At 43.8% G+C, this 18,591-nt stretch overlaps 2 protein-coding genes across 2 annotated transcripts in view; one reads left to right on the top strand and one right to left on the bottom strand.

Annotated features, from left to right (window-relative positions):
• The window catches only part of LOC148131859 (uncharacterized), a 29,699-nt gene extending 25,088 nt beyond the window's left edge, over positions 1 to 4,611 (top strand). Inside the window, exon 7 of the mRNA XM_087958863.1 lies at positions 3,327 to 4,611. The gene's annotated coding sequence lies outside the window, so the exon portion shown is untranslated. The remainder of the gene's footprint in view (positions 1 to 3,326) is intronic.
• LOC113423173 (butyrophilin subfamily 1 member A1-like) overlaps positions 1 to 18,246 on the bottom strand; it is a 100,270-nt gene extending 82,024 nt beyond the window's left edge. The window contains exons 1-3 of the mRNA XM_087954355.1: positions 18,149 to 18,246; positions 15,715 to 16,095; positions 11,941 to 12,024 (exon numbers count right to left, since the gene is read on the bottom strand). Coding sequence (XP_087810481.1) covers positions 11,941 to 12,024; positions 15,715 to 16,095; positions 18,149 to 18,182 — 499 coding nt within the window. The 5' untranslated portion in view covers positions 18,183 to 18,246. The remainder of the gene's footprint in view (positions 1 to 11,940; positions 12,025 to 15,714; positions 16,096 to 18,148) is intronic.
• Positions 18,247 to 18,591: the final 345 nt, after the last annotated feature.

Below are 18,591 nucleotides of genomic sequence, written 5' to 3'. Positions count from 1 at the left end.
ATTGCTCCATTCCAATTCTTCCTGAATTACAAGTACAGAAATCATATACCTTAGTACAATGGCAAAAATTACTTGGCATTATTAATTGGGCACGCCCATTCTTCTACATTACAACTGGTGATATGTTGCCCTTATTTCAGTCTTTGAAGGGAGCACAATCACCAGGAGATCTAATTATATTAACTGATCTTCAAAGAACATGCGTTCAAGAAATATTGAATAAGTTTAAGCATCGATATGTGGACAGGATAACATCCTTAACAATAGGACTTTGTTTAGCTATTCTTCCTACTGCACCCTTACCCACAGGATGTCTTTATTCTAATGCCTCTCCACAGGCAGTCAACATTCATGAATGGATTAATTTGTCAGCTACTCCGCCTAGAAACATTTATCCTTATCAATCATTAGCATTAGAGCATTTGATTATTAAAGGTCGTAAACAAGCCTTACATCTTACAGGACAGGATCTCATTAGCATAGCTTTCACTCGTACAAAAGTTGAACATGAGCATTTGATGATGATTTCAGAATCATATCAGATAGCCTTTTCTCAATATGTGGGAAACTTATTATATTCTTTACCCAAGGATCCTAGAATAGTGGTTACTACTACTTTAAATCCGGCCTTTTCTTCCATTTTTGTGTGAAATCCTATTTCTAAAGCTCTTAAAGTTTTTACTGATGGCTCACCAACAAGGGGTGTGGTCGTCTGGCAGATTCAACAACAATGGTATTTTAAATTTACTGCCACGCAGACTTCAGCTCAACGTGCTGAGCTGGCTGCTGTGATTTTAGCTTTACAATTGTTCAATGACCAACCTATTAACTTGATTGTTGATAATATGTGTATTTAGCTATGCAATCTCTTCTTTTTCTTATTGTGCTCTCTCTTTGGATAAGAATTTGTTATCCTTGTTTTTATCTTTAAAGAATAGTTTGGAAACTCGCTTGTATTCCTTGTATGTAGAACACATTGGAGTCATACTCCCTTTACTAATGCCTTGACTGAAGGAAATCAGAAGGCAGATGAATCCTTAAAGGATGTTGCGTCTTTGTTTGTTGATCCTGTTGATAGCCATTCTTATTTTCATCAAAATGCCAAATCGCTTGCAAAGCAATTTAAAATTTCATTGTCTCAAGCCCGGGATATTGTCCGTGCTTGTCCAGCTTGTCAGCAACTGGCAGTTCCCTTTTCAGTGGGTGTCAACCCATGAGGAACCCAAGCTAATCAAATTTGGCAAATGGATGTAACTCAATTTTCAACCTTTAAGCCATACTGTTATCTTCATACATCTATTGACACTCATTCACATTTTCTTTGGGTTACTGTTTCAAAACATGACGCATACTTCAGATGTTATTTCTCATTGCCTATCCTCTTTTGCTGTAATGGGTCGGCCTTCTAAGTTGAAAACTGACAATGGCCTTGCTTATATTAGTAAGGAATTTCAAACCTTTTGTCAGAAATGGAATATTACTTTAGTGCACAGAATTCCTTACAACTCTCAGGGTCAAGCTATAGTTGAGTGAGCTCATCGTACTTTTAAGGCATTGCTTCAAAAACAATTACAAACTGAGTCTGGCCCTTACCATCTGCGAAAGATTCAAAATCTCATTGCTGTAGCATTATATATTTGGAATTATTTAACCTTTTAGATTCTCTTGCAGACTCACCTGTTAATTTGCATTTTCAAACTACTGAATCTTTAGCAAGGCCTTTGGTAAAGTATCGCCAAGCTCCAGATCCAACCTGGAAAGGCCCTACACCACTGATCACCTGGGGTTGTGGTTATGCTGCTGTGGAAGATCCTTCTTCTGGACAAGCAGTGTGGGTTCCAGCACGCTGTGTTTGTCTGTATCATGGCATGGCATCAGGGCCTTCACAACCTGATTCTGGATTTCAATCTTCATCTGAACACAGAAGTCCGGCTTCCAAGGTTGAAGCGCCCACAACCCATCACTTGGGGATAGGTTAAATCTACTACATATCAAGCTCAACAACAACTGCAACAGGCCTCATTACCTCAGACTTCTGAAAATCTTGCTGCTGCTGTTTTTGCTATAATTACTGCTAATTCTGTTACCATTTTACTTTGTATTTTCTTGTTTATGGTTAATGGTGTTTCTGCTCAAAATGACACTTCTGTGGTTCGTCTTAACCCTAATTTGTGGGTTCGTCATGCCCAATATATGTTTATGACCCATGACACAAATATTACTTTATGCTATGAGCCCCCAATGGCATTTGGTCAAATTTCTTTTACCCCTAGCTTGATCATGTCTTCTACATTTATTGTCTCACAACTAGAATCTATTTCACACTCCTGGCTATTTTCTAAACCCCCTATGCAATTGAATTCTGTTGCGTTGGCGTTACTTGAAAGTTAGTCAATTTACAAGGGGTCTGTGTTTCTGTTGTCACACTAAACACACTTGGCTTCATAATTGGTCTGATTATGATGATGCTCAACACATATTTAAAAAGCTAGGGAATTATAGTTATTGTTCTGACTACTATTGGTTGTCAGGTACCTTTAATTCTTCTTTGTATGGACTTAATATAGCTCCTGATATGTATCCTGACAATTTTCCTATTTTTAATGCCTCTGATCAATCTAATACAGGATCGATATGCGCTGGTTGTCAGCTTAAGGATCCTGATATGTGATTCTTTTTTGATAAATATGCCACTAATGTTCATCCTCAGAATTTTTCATTCTTTGAATAAAACTATTGAGGATGAGCTTGCCAATTTACAATCCTACATTCAAAATAATATCCATGCTCAGTACTCACCTTTTGAGTGGCTAATCAATTGGCTTCCTGATTGGTCTTGGCTCAGACAGTTTTTCTTTTATGCTATAATTATTATTATTGTACTAATTGTAACCTGTTGTTTTATTCAATGTATTCCAAATTTGTTTGCATTGTTTCATTCTACTTCCTCTTCTCTTACTCCTTTACAACTGCGATACATTCATAAATCTTTGAATCCTCCATTTAAAATAAAAAACGAGGATATGTAGAGTTGTAATTGCAGGAATGTTATTATCTTGATTGCAAACCTCAGGTAATGAAGGTTCCAAAGCAAATACAACTCAGGCAAACAAAGTCACTAATAATGTAAAGGAGGATTAGAGAGAGGAAGTAAACATATGTTAGACTTTAACTAGAGATAATTGTGTTAATTACTATGCTAAACAGTAACGAAAGTCAGCAGAAACTAAAGTTAACCAATGTTAGAGGATTACTAAAAATGTGTATAAATGTAAGACTAGACTCCAATAAAGTTCATCATGACTGCCTCGTCATTACAACAAGAGGGAAAATTGGAAGCGTGACCAAAGTCACCGGTTGTTTTTTAATCAATTCAATGAAAAGTGTCAGCAGGGGTGTCCTCAGAGTGTGGTGAAAGGAAAGTCATGAAGATGGCCCTCATGGTTGAATTGAATCTCTGCCTATTTCTCATGTGTACAATGCATGGAACAAGCTGTGGGCCATTGATCTTGATCTACCCCATAACTCCCCAAACTATCTGATGACTATACTGCATAGTTGACACGGTTGCATTGGAACTGTGCAATTCTTTGAATGTTTTTCAACGGGAAAACCTTTCAGAGAACTTTAGGTAAATTTCACTGCAGTTTGGAACACGTGTGACTTGTTCCATGCCAAGTTAGGAAGTGTGAAGACGCCCATCTCTCCCCATAAGACCCCTCCGGGTTGATTTTCATCTAGAACTTATTTGTTTGATGGATGTCCCCAGAACAGGTCACCTGAACTTTTGATTGACCATGTGCTTATTGTGGGTTCAAAGCAAAATTCCCATTTCTGTGACATTTATACAGGTGGTCCTTGACTTACAACTACCGTAGTTGCTCAGTGATCGTTCAAATGTACGATGGACACACACAAAAAAAGGTACTGGTTTGTGGCAAAAATGCCACAAAGGCTAAAATGACTGCAGTTCTGCTTGATGACCGTGGTGATTTGCTTTACCACCACCACCACCACAGAAAAGTCATAAAAACAGATCAGTCACGTGATGATCTGCTTAACGACCGACATGATTTATGCCTATAACTCTGGGCTCAATTACGGTCATGAGTCAAGGGTGACCTGCAATTGTAACCTTAAACTCGGGAAGAAAAACTGAAGTGGGAGGTGAGTTCCTGAAAAATAAAAATAGACTTTAGAAGTGGGACATCAAGGTTTTGCAATAAACTGGAAAACTCTTGATTAAAATGAAAAAAACAATACAATTGGTAAAAAAAAATCAGTACACCAAATACAAGCTAGGCGGATATGGTCTTGTTGACGACCCTTACTTGGTCAAGGACCTTGGAGTACTCATATCAAATGATCTAAGCGCCAGAGGTCATTGCATCAGCATTGCCAAAAAGGCTTTAAGAGTTGTAAATCTAATCTTGCATAGCTTCTCCTCCGGTACTACTGAATCGTTCACTAGGGCATACAAAACCTTTGTTAGACCAATACTAGAATACAGCTCTAGAATCCGCACTGTATATTGGGCATTAATACAATTGAGCAAGTCCAGAAATATTTCACAAGAAGAGAACTACACCCCTCTGCTCACAACAGAATACCCTACACCACCCCACCCCCCAAGTTCCCCCGGCCAAAAAAATGCCCCCCCCTTTTTTATAAAAAAACGCCACCCCTTCCGGTGCAAACCCCCCAAAAACCCCCCTCAAAAAAAAAAAACAAACCAAATCCCCTTGCTGTGCACCCAAACCCCCCCCACCCCCCCCCCCCCCCCCAACCCCCCCCCCCTCCCCCAAAAATACCCCCCCGCCCCCCCACCCCCCCCCCCCCCAAAAAAAACCCCCCCCCCCCCCAACCCCCCCCCCCCCCCCCCCCCCCCCCCCCCCCCCCCCCCCCCCACCAAAAAAAATAAACCCCCTCCACCAGGCTTGAGATTTTTAGGCTTAGACAACCTTGAACTATGCCACCTATGGTTGGACTTAAGCGTAGCACACAAAATTATCTGCTACAATGTCCTACCAGTCAATGACTACTTCAGTTTCAACCATAACAATACAAGAGCACACAACAGATACAAACTCAATGTAAACAGCTCCAAACTGGATTGCAGAAAGTACAACTTCAGCAACAGAGTGGTCAATGCCTGGAATGCACTACCTGACTCTGGTGTTACATCCACTAACCCCCCCGCTCCTTTACCCTCAAACTATCTACTATTGACCTCACCCCATTCCTAAGAGGTCTGTAAAGGGCGTGCATAAGCCCACAATCGTGCCTACTGTTCCTGCCCCCAATTATTTGCACCTATTTCCTGTATTCATATTTATGTTACATATATTTGTATTTTATGCTTATTCTTATATCTATTATCTTGTAAGAGTTTGACAAATCAAATTAATAAAATAAATACCCAGTTCAATTACAATGCACTAAACCATAATGGGGAACCCAGAGTGGGATAGAGCCCATTGAATAGTTTGTGTGATCTGCTGTCACCTGGATGGTGGGGGGGTGAGGGTGATTTTATTATATTAATTTATTTGATTCTTTTCATTAGTTTTATTGTTTAAAATGAGGTTTTATATTCTGTAAGCTGCCTTGAGTCATCATGTGCGAATAGGCGGCGATATAAATTCACTAAATAAATAATGTGATTTGTTTGGTAGGAACTTGAACACTATTGTTTGTTCAATAAATTATGGTTAAAATAAATCAACAGTACTGAATCTTTCATCTGGTGGGGAAAAGGACAGGATGCATACAATTACAGTCCAATCTATGATCATGGGCTTAAACAAATAATTATTTGTAATTATTAATAATTAGGGAAAATAACAAGCAGGTTCACCTATCTCAATAAACCACAGATTACTTCACCATACTTCACTAAATAAACCACAACTGGCTAGATTCATAAGGAAGTACCAAACTGAAACCTGATGTTGGATTAAACCAGGAAAATTTTCTGGTTTAGACCAGAATGCATAACTTTGGATCCCAGAGCTACATTTGCCTCCATCACAAAATCATCTCCAGGGACCACCAAATATTTTCAGAGGGTGGCCCCCATTCCTCACTTAAACTCCAGTTGCAAGATTCATCCTCCCAATACCTGAACACTGGCTTAGCTCACTCATCATTCAGACATGTTCTGGCATGCTAATTTTGCTTTGTGCATTATGTAAATCCATCTAGTTGTAGATTATGCCTTCAACCATGTTTAAGCAAGCCATGGCTTAGCCCTCTGTGTTAAATACAACTAATTCTGTAGCACCTTATTAACCAAACTCTTTATTAGAAGTCAAGCATTTGTGGGCTAGAGTTACCTTGGTTGCTGAAGGTGGACAATGAAGATGCGAGCATGGCTGGACATGTTCACTTTACAGACTCTGATAAAAGATCAGCAATGATTCTCAGGTGACATGACGTGTCAGGACTACAGAGATGCTCACGAGCAACATCAACTGCTAGAAAAGCTCTGACGTCTTCAGGTCGAAATGAGGGGCCCTTGGTGCCCCCTGAGTTTGGTATTTTTTTTGCAGACATTTCATGACCCAACTAGGTAACATTATCAGTACCAGTAGGGAGTAGGATTTCACAAGCACTGATGTCACCTACTTTGGGTAATGAAATATCTGCAAGAAAACGAACTCAGAGAGCACCAAGGAAGTCACTGAAGTCTTCTTCACGGGAGATGTTCAAGGGGGAGAAAAATCAAACCACTGTAGATGCTTTCAAAACTACCGGTTGCAGAACTTGAATTGGACCAAGCTTGTTCTCCAGAGATACCGCGAACTTCCTGATTCAACCATCTCCAGCCAATTGCTCTCCTAAATACATTGGACTTCAACCCCATTATTCCAGCAAAAATTGGAATGCTTTGACTTGCTAAAAGTCTGTAGAGATTCTCAGTCATCCAGGGCATGGTTTTTTCAGGAGGCAACTGGACTTTCTTGTTTTTCTTTGAAGACGTTTTTTGCTTTGAAGTAATTTCATCCAAGAAGCTTCTTCAGCTTTGACTGGATTTATATTCCTTGCAGACAGCTGGTCATCTGCATTCTGCATCCTTTTATCAAAGCGCTTGGAGGTTTATCGGTGTCCTCAGGGTCACCTGAGTGGTGCTCCTGGTTCCTGTAGTCTGCAATTTTTCCTCTGGAAATCCATTCCTATTCCCATGCCGTTCCAAGGATGTTCATCCCAAATTGTATAGCTAGTTGCCTCCTGAAAAAGCACCTTTGGGATTTTGACCTGCTGGTTGAGATCTATAGGAGCAGAAGTCCAACTATTTGGACAGTAAGCAAGCACTTGAGGAAGTGGCTTTGTTCAGACCTACAGCCGGTTCCTGTACCCGTTTTTGAGAGCACAATCTTCTTAAGAACATAAGACTTGGGTCACGTGCCAATGCTGTTGATGCCAGAAATGATTCATCTGTGCATTCTAGCCAGCACTGGGCTCACACACCCTTTTCCAGAAGCTGTAGAGCAAGGGCGAAGCGGTGCAATGGTAGACTTTGTAGTGTTGAGTCCAAGAATCTTGCCTTCTATAAAGGAGGGTCCATCCACCCCGTGACAAATACTTTAGTGGCTGAGAAGGTGAGGGCATGGCCTGTTGCAAAGAAGGACTGCAGAAGATCAACAACAAATTTTACAAGACTGTTTGTCCACATCACCTAACTTGGGGGTGATTTTTCACAAATCAGGAACCGAGAAGGAAGAGGAGGAGAAGGGAGTTTCCATCTGATGCACCCCTGCTTCTCGCTGTCTGGTGTAACAGGAAGCAACATTCTGCAAAAAAAAACAAGAACAACTGGCTTTCTTCAACACCTAGCGAGCAGAAGGACCGTGCATTTGAAGCCCAATCTCATCTGTTTTCATATTTGCAACTTGATAAATTATATTGTGTAAGTCTGTAGATCAACAGAAGCTTACCAATTTCCCACAGAACCTTAGCTTTGCTCTTGATTCATCCCTTTTTCCCCCCTCTCCAGTCTAGTTGGAGTAAAAAAAGAGTTGTGGTGGCGCAGTGGTTAGAATGCAGTACTGCATTCTGATCACCCGACCCTGGGGCAGTGGTGGTATTCAACCAGTTCGCACCAGTTCGAGTGTATCGGTAGCGGCAATTAGGCGTGGGTTGCCGAACCGGTAGAGACTTCTGGCTGGCCACGCTCCCGACCTGGTTGCCACTGCTTGCTGGGGTGTCCCCACTGTCCCCAGAGCTTGCCCCTCCCGGGATGTGTGTGAAAAACGATCATTAGTTCACTATTTCAGTGCCGTTATAGCTTAAAACGGTCACTATATGAACTGTTGTAAGTATATGAGTGCTTGGATTCTCTTTCCTGCAAGGAAAAAGCACCTCAAGCTCTTCCTTAACTTTCCATTCAGCAAATGAGAAAAGCAACATGGCGGAACCTGGAGGAGAAACACAATATGCGGCCATTTACCTCTGCTATGATGAATCCAAGGAGACAGAGAATCAACCCAGCTAAGCTCAGTCGGATGATATTGGGCACCGTATAGTCTCGGCCAAATCCTACCTTCAAAGAGACTGGAGCTGCCACAAGAAACATTTGACAGGATCACCACCATGATTTCCTCAGGAGACCCAAGAAGCAAGAGGAAAGAATTCACAAAAAACTTTTCATTTCCGAGTGTCTCAAGCTGCAGGGCTGGTCAACAATCAGCAGCTGGGAATGGCAAGGAAGCCAAGCTCAGTGAAACATGAAGAGATGGCGGTAGAATTCCAGAAGAAGAGAGAGGAACCTGCCCCACTTTACACACCACACAGGGGGGGCTGTGTGGAGAGAATTTCCTCCTTTAAATTCCTGGGAGTCTACCTCAGCGAAGATCTCACCTGGAAAACCAACACAACCCAGGTGGCCAGAAAGGCCCAACAGAGACTCCACTTCCTTAGGGTCTTGTGAAAGAATAAAGTGGAACAATGACTGATGACCTCCTTTTACCGGTCCACGATAGAAAGCATCCTCTCATATTGCATTACGGTGTGATATGCTGGCTTGACAGCCGCGAATAGAAAGACATCACAGCACAAAACATCGTGGGCTGTTCCCTGAGACCACTAGATAACATCACAAGGGCTCGCTGCCTTAGAAGCGTGAGGAAAATCCTCAGGCAAGACTCACGTCCCGGTCAGCACTTCTTCACCCTCCTACCATCAGGTAGGTGATATAGAAGCATAGCCAGCCGCACCAACAGGCTGAAGAACAATTTCTACCCGTGGGCTGTCAGACTTCTGAATGGAAAATAACTTCATGTCAACATAGTATGATAGACTTGCGGGGATGTTGTGCAACAAGGTCACATAGTGTGATAAGATTGTGACTGGGTTAGGGACTTCTGTTCTCACTGTGTTGGGGGGAGTGCACGAAGGGAGGCTTAGCGAATCTCATTGTACACATGTTGTACTCTGACAATAAAGGTAATAATAAAGAGGAACTTCCTGCGGTGAGAAGAATGGCTGGACAAAGGAACTGCCTGCCCCAAAGGGACATCTGGCTCTGCTTAGTAAGAGACATACAATCATCGAACCATAGGGCTGGAAGGGACCAGTCTAACCCCCTGCCCAAGCAAGGGTCTTTATATCATTATGAAGTGTTAGTACTGCTTTATAATGGCTTGGTAAGACCACACTTGGAATATCGCATCCAGTTTTGGTTGCCACAATATTCAAAAAGAAGATGTTGAGACTCTGGAAAGAGTGCAGAGAAGAGCAACAAAGATTATTAGGGAAGTGGAGACTAAAACATATGACAAACAGTTGCTGGAAATGGACATGTCCAGTGGGGGGAAAAAAATCTAACAGCGACATGATAGCAGTGTTCCAATATTTGAAGGGCTGCCACAGTGAAGAGGGGGGTCAAACTATTCTCCAATGCATCTGAAGGCAGGACAAGAAGGAATGGATGGAAGCTAATCAAGGAGAGGACCAGCCTAAAACTAAGGTGAACTTTCCTGATAGTGAGAACAATAAACCAGTGGAACGGCCTGACTTGAGAAGTTGAGCGTGCTCCAACTTCTGAAGGCAAGCCATTCCACTGGTTTATTTAAGATCCCTTCCAACTCTGTTATTCTGTTCTGTTCTGTTCTATTCTCATGGATAAATGAATATTGAATCTTTTCTTGATTATTCAATCAAGGTCAATAATTCAACTGATTGACCTTAAACAGGCAGAGTTATCTGATGCTGAAACTGCATCGTTTGCTTCAAGATTTGGAAGGAGAAAGCCCACGCCAACATGTCTTCTTCTAAAGTCAGACAAATATTGTGAGCTGCTTGCCTAGCACCCAAAATATAATCACATCACTGTGGGGTGGTAAGACAGAAAGAAAAGAGTAAGCTACTGCACCTTTAATAGTTATGCAATGAGGGAATTTCCTCCAATGTGGCTGGTGTGGTAAGCTATTCCTGTTGAATTTCCCTCTGCTACTTTACTCTTAGAATCCTGACCCTGTTTGCTTGTAAAGATCTCAAGAAGTTGGAGGTGAAACAACACATTTCAGAAACTTTTGTTTAAAGGAAGTTGACGATTGGCTTTTCCTCCCTTCCTTTTGGTTGTGTAATTCGTGGAATTCCCGGTAAGTAAAATATCACAGCTTTCAACCCAGAAATGTGGGGACATTATTAAACATAATTTCCAGTTCGGTTTGTGTCTTCCAAACTTTGCATTTGGAAATTTTCCAGTTCAGTTTGCATCTTTCATACTTCCAAACTCGATATCCAGATCAAAGCAAGTTCCTCTGTTCAGATAGCAAAACATGGCATGATTAAGAGCTGTGATGGTGCAGGGGTTAGAATGCAGCACTGCAGGCCCACTTCTGCTGACTGCCAGCTACCTGCAATTTGACTGTTCGAATCTCACCAGGCTCAAGGTTGAGTCAGCCTTCCATCCTTCTGAGGTGGCTAAAATGAGGACCCTGATTGTTGGGGGCAATATGCTGACTCTGTAAACTGCTTAGAGAGGGCTGTAAAAGCACTATGAAGCGGTGTATAAGTCTAAGTGCTATTGCTATTGATAGTTTTTTTTAATTAAATACCAGGAAAGATCAAAACAATTAACTGGTAAAAATAGGTGAAGAGGCAGGCAAAAACAGGGAGAGAGAATACCATAAACATCAAGCAACAATTTATATCAGCGTGTCTCAACTTCAGCAAATTTAACAGGGGTTGACTTCGACTCTCAGAATTCCCCAGCAGCCATCTTGACAGGAGAATTCTGGGAGTTGAAGCAGTGGTGAGATTCAAAAAATTTTTACTAACCAGTTCTGTGGGCTTGGCTTGGTGGGCGTGGCAGGGGAAGGATACTGAAAAATCCCCATTTCCTCCCCACCCCACTAACCTGCTTTCCAGTTCCGTTCTCCTGTGCAGGGCAACCAAACAAGAATCAGCCAACCAGCTGGGACTCGGGAGGCAGAGAATAGATGGAGACGGGGCCAGTCAGAGGTGGTACTTGCCGGTTCTCCAAACTACTCAAAATTTCCGCTACCGGTTCTCCAGAACCAGTCAGAACCTGTTGAATACCACCTCTGAGTTGAAGTCCACACCTGTTAAAGTTGCTGAGGTTCAGAAATACTGATTCGCATTAACTCTATCTTTCTGTATCAAAAGGCCCAGAACTCTTCAGAGCCACAGGAAGCAATATGGGGGATAATTAGGCTGGACTATTCCTTTGCAAGGAGCCTTTGCTTTTTCCAGCTTTAGTCCATTTATATTACATAGCAGCAGCCATACAGAGATGGAAAATAGGATAGCCGGTGATCCCTCTTTGACATAATGAAAGAAACAATCGGATGGACGGAGATAATGTCTAAAAACATGATTACATTTCATCTTCCAGTATCTGATTTCATTTCCCCCTTCCATAGTCCATTTAATTCCTGGGTTTCTTTTCTAATTATTTCCATCTCCCATACCAACCTTCTACAATTCTGCTTTTGCTGGAAGAGACCCCACTTCTCTGATCATCAAAGGCAGTAGCATTCAACGGAGGAGTGCTGGTTTCTGTTAAGATTTTTTTTTTAAAAAAAATAAAAGACATTACTTTTTTAACGCAGACTGTTAAGGACACATGTCAGCCCTGTGAGGAAATCCAAATAAAGTCACCACTAGCTCTGGTGCAAGATTACAATCTTGAAATCACTTCTCCTCTCCTTTCCTTTTAATTTCCAAAACACTAGGCAGGATTCCTTCTGTCCACTTTCCCAAACAAGAAGCACAACCATATGAACTAATTCTACTTTACTGTAAAGCTACGTTAACAGAATCTTGGAAGTCTAAAAGTGCAAATCTCCCACCTGTAGGGGATGACCAAGCTGAGCCTGGTGGTGGGGGAAGGGTCAAATGCATCATTAGTCTCAAATCTCTTCGTGGCCACAAGAGATCTAAGTCCAGCCGTGAATTCCATCGACTCTTATCTATCGCCAATTTGCTTTGACTGTTAGTAGTTCAGATTCTTGTAGAGAGCATTAGCATACAATAAACCTACACTTGTTTGATCTGCTTGGATTCCTGATTTCCTGGGCTTGACACCACCATTATTTTTAACAGCCCAAGAAACTAGAGAGGGTCTCTTCAGAGCTTCTCGCTCTACCCACTATCTAGTTGTGGGCTATGCTGCCTCTTATTCAGTGGTGGGCTTCAAATAATTGAACAACCGGTTCTTTGCCCCGGTTGCTGGCTGGGCATGGCTATGGTGGGCTGTGGAGGGCCCGTTTTCCAGTTCCCTGGGCTCTGGAGGCTCTCTGGAGGGCAGAAATAGGCCTATTTTCGCCTTCCACATACTTCTGGGAGGCCCGTTTTCCACTTCCCCAGGCTCCACGCGCCTCCTGCACTTACCTGGGATCCAAAACAGGCTGCATAGGGACTCCTGGGAGAGGAGGGACAGGGTGGGGCAGGGCCAGCCAGTCATCAGAACTACCGGTTCACCGAACCGGATGTAAAATTAACATCCAGTTCGCCCGAACTGCCTGAAGCCCACCCCTGCTCTTATCTAATTATTCCCTTGGCAACCTCTCTGCCTTCTGTCTTCCAAGGTCAAACCATTGCAATATGCCCTTGCTTTGATCTTCTTCTGGCTTAAATCTGCACTGTGTTTTTAATCACTTTCCCAATTGAGAAAAGCCCTCTCCCCAAGCAGCTGCTTACTCCTTCACGAGGGACTGTAAGTCAGAATGACACCATAACCATCAAAGCCTAATCCACTTTTATGTGTGTCACACACAGTACAGCTAAAAAGAAATGGGGCTTCAAATTGTGCACTACAGCTGTGCTCGTAACCTCCTTCCTCCCAACCAAGGTGTCCTTCAATGGCCCCATGGTGCGAGGAGAATTTATCTCAAGCGCACGTGAAATAACAGAGAATGAAGAATAAGGATCTCATGCAGAGAACTCCAGTGTTCAGATGTATAGACCAGTGTTTCTCAACGTTGGCAACGTTCAGATGTGTGGACTTCAACTCTCAGAATTCCCCAGCCAGCCCTGCTGGCTGAGGAATTCTGGGAGTTGAAGTCCACACATTTCAAAGTTGCCAACGTTGAGACACACTGGTATCGACTTCAGATCCCAGAATTCCACAGCCGGCATAACCATTGATGAGAATTCTGGGAATTGAAGTCCACAGAACTGACAGGATTGGGAAACACTATCCTAGACAAAGAAGAACCTGGAAATATGGATATTGTTGTCCAACAGATGGACAGCAGCAGGTTTGGCTACCATGAGTTAGCTGTATTACCATACATAGAAAACAGTTGCTTTGAGTCAGTGGTGGGATTTGGATTTTTTTACTACCGGTTCTGTGGGCATGGCTTGGTGGGCGTAGCAGGGGAAAAATACTGCAAAATATCCAGTCAGAGGTGGCATTTGCCAGTTTTCTGAACTACTCAAAATTTCCGCTACCGGTTCTCCAGAACTGGTCAAAACCTGCTGAATACCACCTCTGCTTTGAGTGGGCTTGAGAATGTCAATCCAGACAATGTGGGAGGGGAGGGAAATTAAGCATAATCGCACCCTTTCATCTGCTTTTAATGTTTTAATAACCACAGAAGATGCAGAGATTATTTAAATGTCATTTAAAATTTATGCCAGCTCATAAAACATTTTGTATACATGTTTTATAGTTGACAACAGAAAGAAGGGGGGAGTTTCACAGAGCAGGCGGCAGTGTGGAATCGAAAGTACATTCCATTCATATTTTCCTCAGAGACTGATTAGATGACTGAAGCTTCCGGTTCTCCAGAACTAGTGTACAAAAGACTTGCAAAAACTTTCTTGTCGGAACTAATTAGTTGGAAGCAGCCTTTTATCTGTGAAGAAACAGGATTCTTAGCTGAAACATTAAAAGGTTGTGCTGCTGCCTTTGTCTTGTGTTTGCTCTCTTGGAACCAGGTTTGGGTCAGAACAGCCCAGTCAGTCCTTATCAGCATGCCTGACATCACTGACTGCATTCTCCCCTGCCCAGTCACTCCTTAAGGTATTTCTTTTTTCCCCCCTCCCAACGATCAGCTGTTCCGATGATCAGCTATGCCGGAATCCCCCTAGCTGTCTTACTGCTGCTCCGATGATCAGCTGTGCCAGAATCCCTCTAGCTGTCTTACTGCTGCTCCGATGATCAGCTGTGCCAGAATCCCTCTAGCTGTCTTACTGCTGCTCCGATGATCAGCTGTGACAGAATCCCCTAGCTGTCTTACTGCTGTTCCGATGATCAGCTGTGCCAGAATCCCTCTAGCTGTCTTACTGCTGTTCCGATGATCAGCTGTGCCAGAATCCCTCTAGCTGTCTTACTGCTGCTCCGATGATCAGCTGTGCCAGAATCCCTCTAGCTGTCTTACTGCTGCTCCGATGATCAGCTGTGCCAGAATCCCTCTAGCTGTCTTACTGCTGTTCCGATGATCAGCTGTGCCAGAATCCTCTAGCTGTCTTACTGCTGCTCCGATGATCAGCTGTGACAGAATCCCCTAGCTGTCTTACTGCTGTTCTGATGATCAGCTGTGCCAGAATCCTCTAGCTGTCTTACTGCTGCTCCGATGATCAGCTGTGACAGAATCCCCTAGCTGTCTTACTGCTGTTCCGATGATCAGCTGTGACAGAATCCCCTAGCTGTCTTACTGCTGTTCGATGATCAGCTGTGCCAGAATCCTCTAGCTGTCTTACTGCTGCTCCGATGATCAGCTGTGACAGAATCCCCTAGCTGTCTTACTGCTGTTCCGATGATCAGCTGTGACAGAATCCCCCTAGCTGTCTTACTGCTGTTCGATGATCAGCTGTGCCAGAATCCCTCTAGCTGTCTTACTGCTGTTCCGACGATCAGCTGTGCCGGAATCCCCCTAGCTGTCTTACTGCTTCACCCAGGAGGCTTCCCTGAGGCCCAGGAGGCAATAAGGGGCGGGGGCACGGGGAGGGCTGTGCACCTTCCCAAGATCCGTATTTTGCCTTCCTGGGCCCCAGGGAAGCTTCCCTGAGGCCCAGGAAGCCCAAAACAGAGCACGGGAGTGCTGCAAAAATGCCCCCAGGAGGCTTCCCTGAGACCCAGGAGGCAAATAAACCAGGGTTGGTGGTGCTGCTGCTGCAAAAAAAACCACACCCACCAGTCCTGTGGCCACACCCACCTAGTCAAGCCAACAGAACTGGTTGTTAAAAAAATTAAATCTCATGCTTTTCCCTACCACTGCAGACCTATCTCCATTCTCTTACCATTGATCACAGTTAGATTGATGTTGGCTGACACTCTGACACCCAAAGCCAGCACCTTGATTTCATAAATTCCCGAATCTTCTACTCTGGCATCCTGTAATATCAGCGAAGCGCCTTCAGAAGACCACTCTGCTCGGTGCCTGTATCTCTCTGATTTGGCCACTGTGGTCTCGCAAGCATCCCACCACTGATGGGCACCCTTGCAGTTATCAGCTTTCACAATCAACACCGGCCATGGGCCGGTGATGAAACGCCATCGGATCTGGAAGTAGGTGGGCACCGAAGAAGAGAAATTCAACGAGACCAGAAGGAAGGCGGTCTCTCCATGGGAGACAGAAACTGGGAACGAGGGTGTAGACAGCACAAGACCTGCAGCAGGGCCTGGGGAGAGGAGAACAGGAGAAGGGATGTGCAGCGAGGTCTACAGAATCTCTCTCTATAAAAGCGAAATACCACTCACCCATCATCACAAAATCTCCAGAACCGAAAAAGCCTACAAACTTGAAATTTGGCATGTATGTTCCTCTTGGCTTCTAGGTGCTCACTAAGAAAGGATTTTTCGACATGACCATCAGAGCATTAGTATTCCCTATATTATTATTAACACGCTCTGATGCTAATGAGTTTTACTCCCCCTCCCCACCTGAAAAGAAATCTCTTCCAAATGCAAAACACAAGCAGAGGAGAGGAGTTTCAGTTTCAGTTTTACCTTCACAACAGCAACCAGCTTTAGTGCAGAACAGTTGAGCTAAGCCACGCCCAGGCTCCTTGGCTGTCTCCTCCTTGCTCACACAGCAAATACTATTTCAGTTTCCATGTTTCCGTTTCCAAACAGCCCTCAACTTTCTCTCACACACTGACAGGATGCTAGCCAGATGAATACTGATGGATGTCGGTAGGCAGAGGCACAATCCCCCCCCCCTTATTTTCCTCCCCTGAAACTAAGCCCGATCACAATAGTTTCGTAGCAAAGCACGGGTATAGAGCTAGTACAAAATAAGAGTGGGAAGGGACTTTGGAGGTCTTCTAGCCCAACTCCAAAGGGCTCTCCAATCTCTTGAGTGATGGAAGCTGTTAGGGATAACATTGGTTACCTAACTTAGTTTGGCTAAATATAATATATGTTTGTTAGTTTAAATGTGTGTGTCACTTTAAACTGTAAGCCAAGAAGCATCCACAACTTTTGGAGGCAAATAATTCCACTGATTCATGGTCAGGAAATTTCTCCTTAAATCTCTCCTTGGATGTCACTTTAACGATCTTCCGTTTATTGCTTCTTGTCTTGCCCTCAGGGGTGTGGGAGGTTAGGTTGAGCCCTTCTCCTTTGGGACAGGCTCTTAACTCTTGGAAGACTACCATTATGCCACTTCTAATTATCTCATAACGATAGTAGTAGCACTTAGACTTCTATACTGCTTCACAGTGATTTTTCAGCCTTCTCCATGCAGTTTACAGAGTCAGAATATTGCCCCCCTCCCCAACAATCCGGGTCCTCATTTTGCCCACCTTGGACGGATGGAAGGCTGAGCTCAACCTTGAGCCTAGAGAGTTTCGAACAGTCAAATTGCAGCCAGCTGGCAGTCAGCAGAAATAGCCTGCAGTACTGCATTCTAACAGCCACTGTGCCACCATAGCTCGTCATATTATAATAATAACAATAATATAATAATCTACTCTTAATAATCTAATCCAGCTCCCGCAAGGAGAAAAACTAGATCTAATCCCTCTGTTGAGCTCCATCACCTCCTTTCTTTTCCTAGGCCATTCCTTATCATGGGAGAAAGGGAGGCCTTATAGCCCAAAGATCTAACCTCCCTTTTGCTAACGGTATAAAAGCTTCCCCCCCGCCCCGCTTCTTGAGATTACTACTCGATCAGAAAACAGACTCCATTGGTGTTGGTGGAAATTCTTATTAAATCCTCATTGCAGCCAAAATCAAGCCAAGGCTGCCCTTTCATTTGTCAGAAATGGTGTAGGGTCTCCCACTTGGGTGGGGGTGGGGGTTGGACTAGATGACCTACAAGGTCTCTCCCAACTCTGATGATCTGTTAATGGCCCTGCATTATTTTTTTTTGAGGGTGGGGTGTGATGCCAGGTGGAGCTCCGTGTTGAAAAGCTTTGGAGTTAATTTAAACCAGGGGTCTCCAACCTTAGCAACTTTAAGACATGTGGACTTCAACTCCCAGAATTCCTCAGCCAGCAAAGCTGGCTGAGGAATTCTGGGAGTTGAAGTCCACATGTCTTAAAGCTGCCAAGGTTGGAGACCCCTGATTTAAACCAACCCTCCTTTCCTTCTCTTTTGATGTTTCCCAACATCCACCATCACCATCGTTGCCAGGCTGGGCTCTATAGAAGAAGGGCAGCCCGAATCTCCCATCCCAAGGAAAGTTTTTCTGTTCTCTTTTCCGCTTAGCAAAGCAGCCCCTTTACTCACCCACCAGGAGCAGGAGCAGCCACGGACCTGGCATGGCAACTCAGACCTCTTCTCCTCTGCCTCTGGAGCCCTTTCTCCCCTGCCCATCGCTTTCCCCTCGCGCCGTTCATTTCACTTTCACCTTCCTCTGCTTCGTTTTGAGGAAGTGTGAGGATGGAGCCAGGCCTTCTCCCTACGTGTCCCCGGCTCCAGCAAAATTCTGCCAGCTCGGCTCAAATATAACAACGGTTAAAGACCTTTGCACAATGTGCTGTGGCCAGGGGGAAAGAAAAGGAGGGAGATATTTCTCAACAACACTCCCACCTTCCTTTCTGGAGCCCCCCAATTTACACCTCACCATCTGACTCCCAGAATATGTGGACAAAAAGACTTCCCACAACAACTTCAGTCTGCTTCAGTCCTGGATGCAGGCACGGTTCGTTACTCTTCCTCCAGAGTGTCAC

This window comes from Notechis scutatus, chromosome 2 (assembly GCF_049901735.1).
Source record: "Notechis scutatus isolate UNSWTSFEM ecotype Mainland chromosome 2, rNotScu1.2, whole genome shotgun sequence".
Taxonomy (NCBI): Eukaryota; Metazoa; Chordata; class Lepidosauria; order Squamata; family Elapidae; genus Notechis; species Notechis scutatus.
Note: the sequence above shows the minus strand (reverse complement) of the source record. Positions and strands in the feature narration are given on the sequence as shown.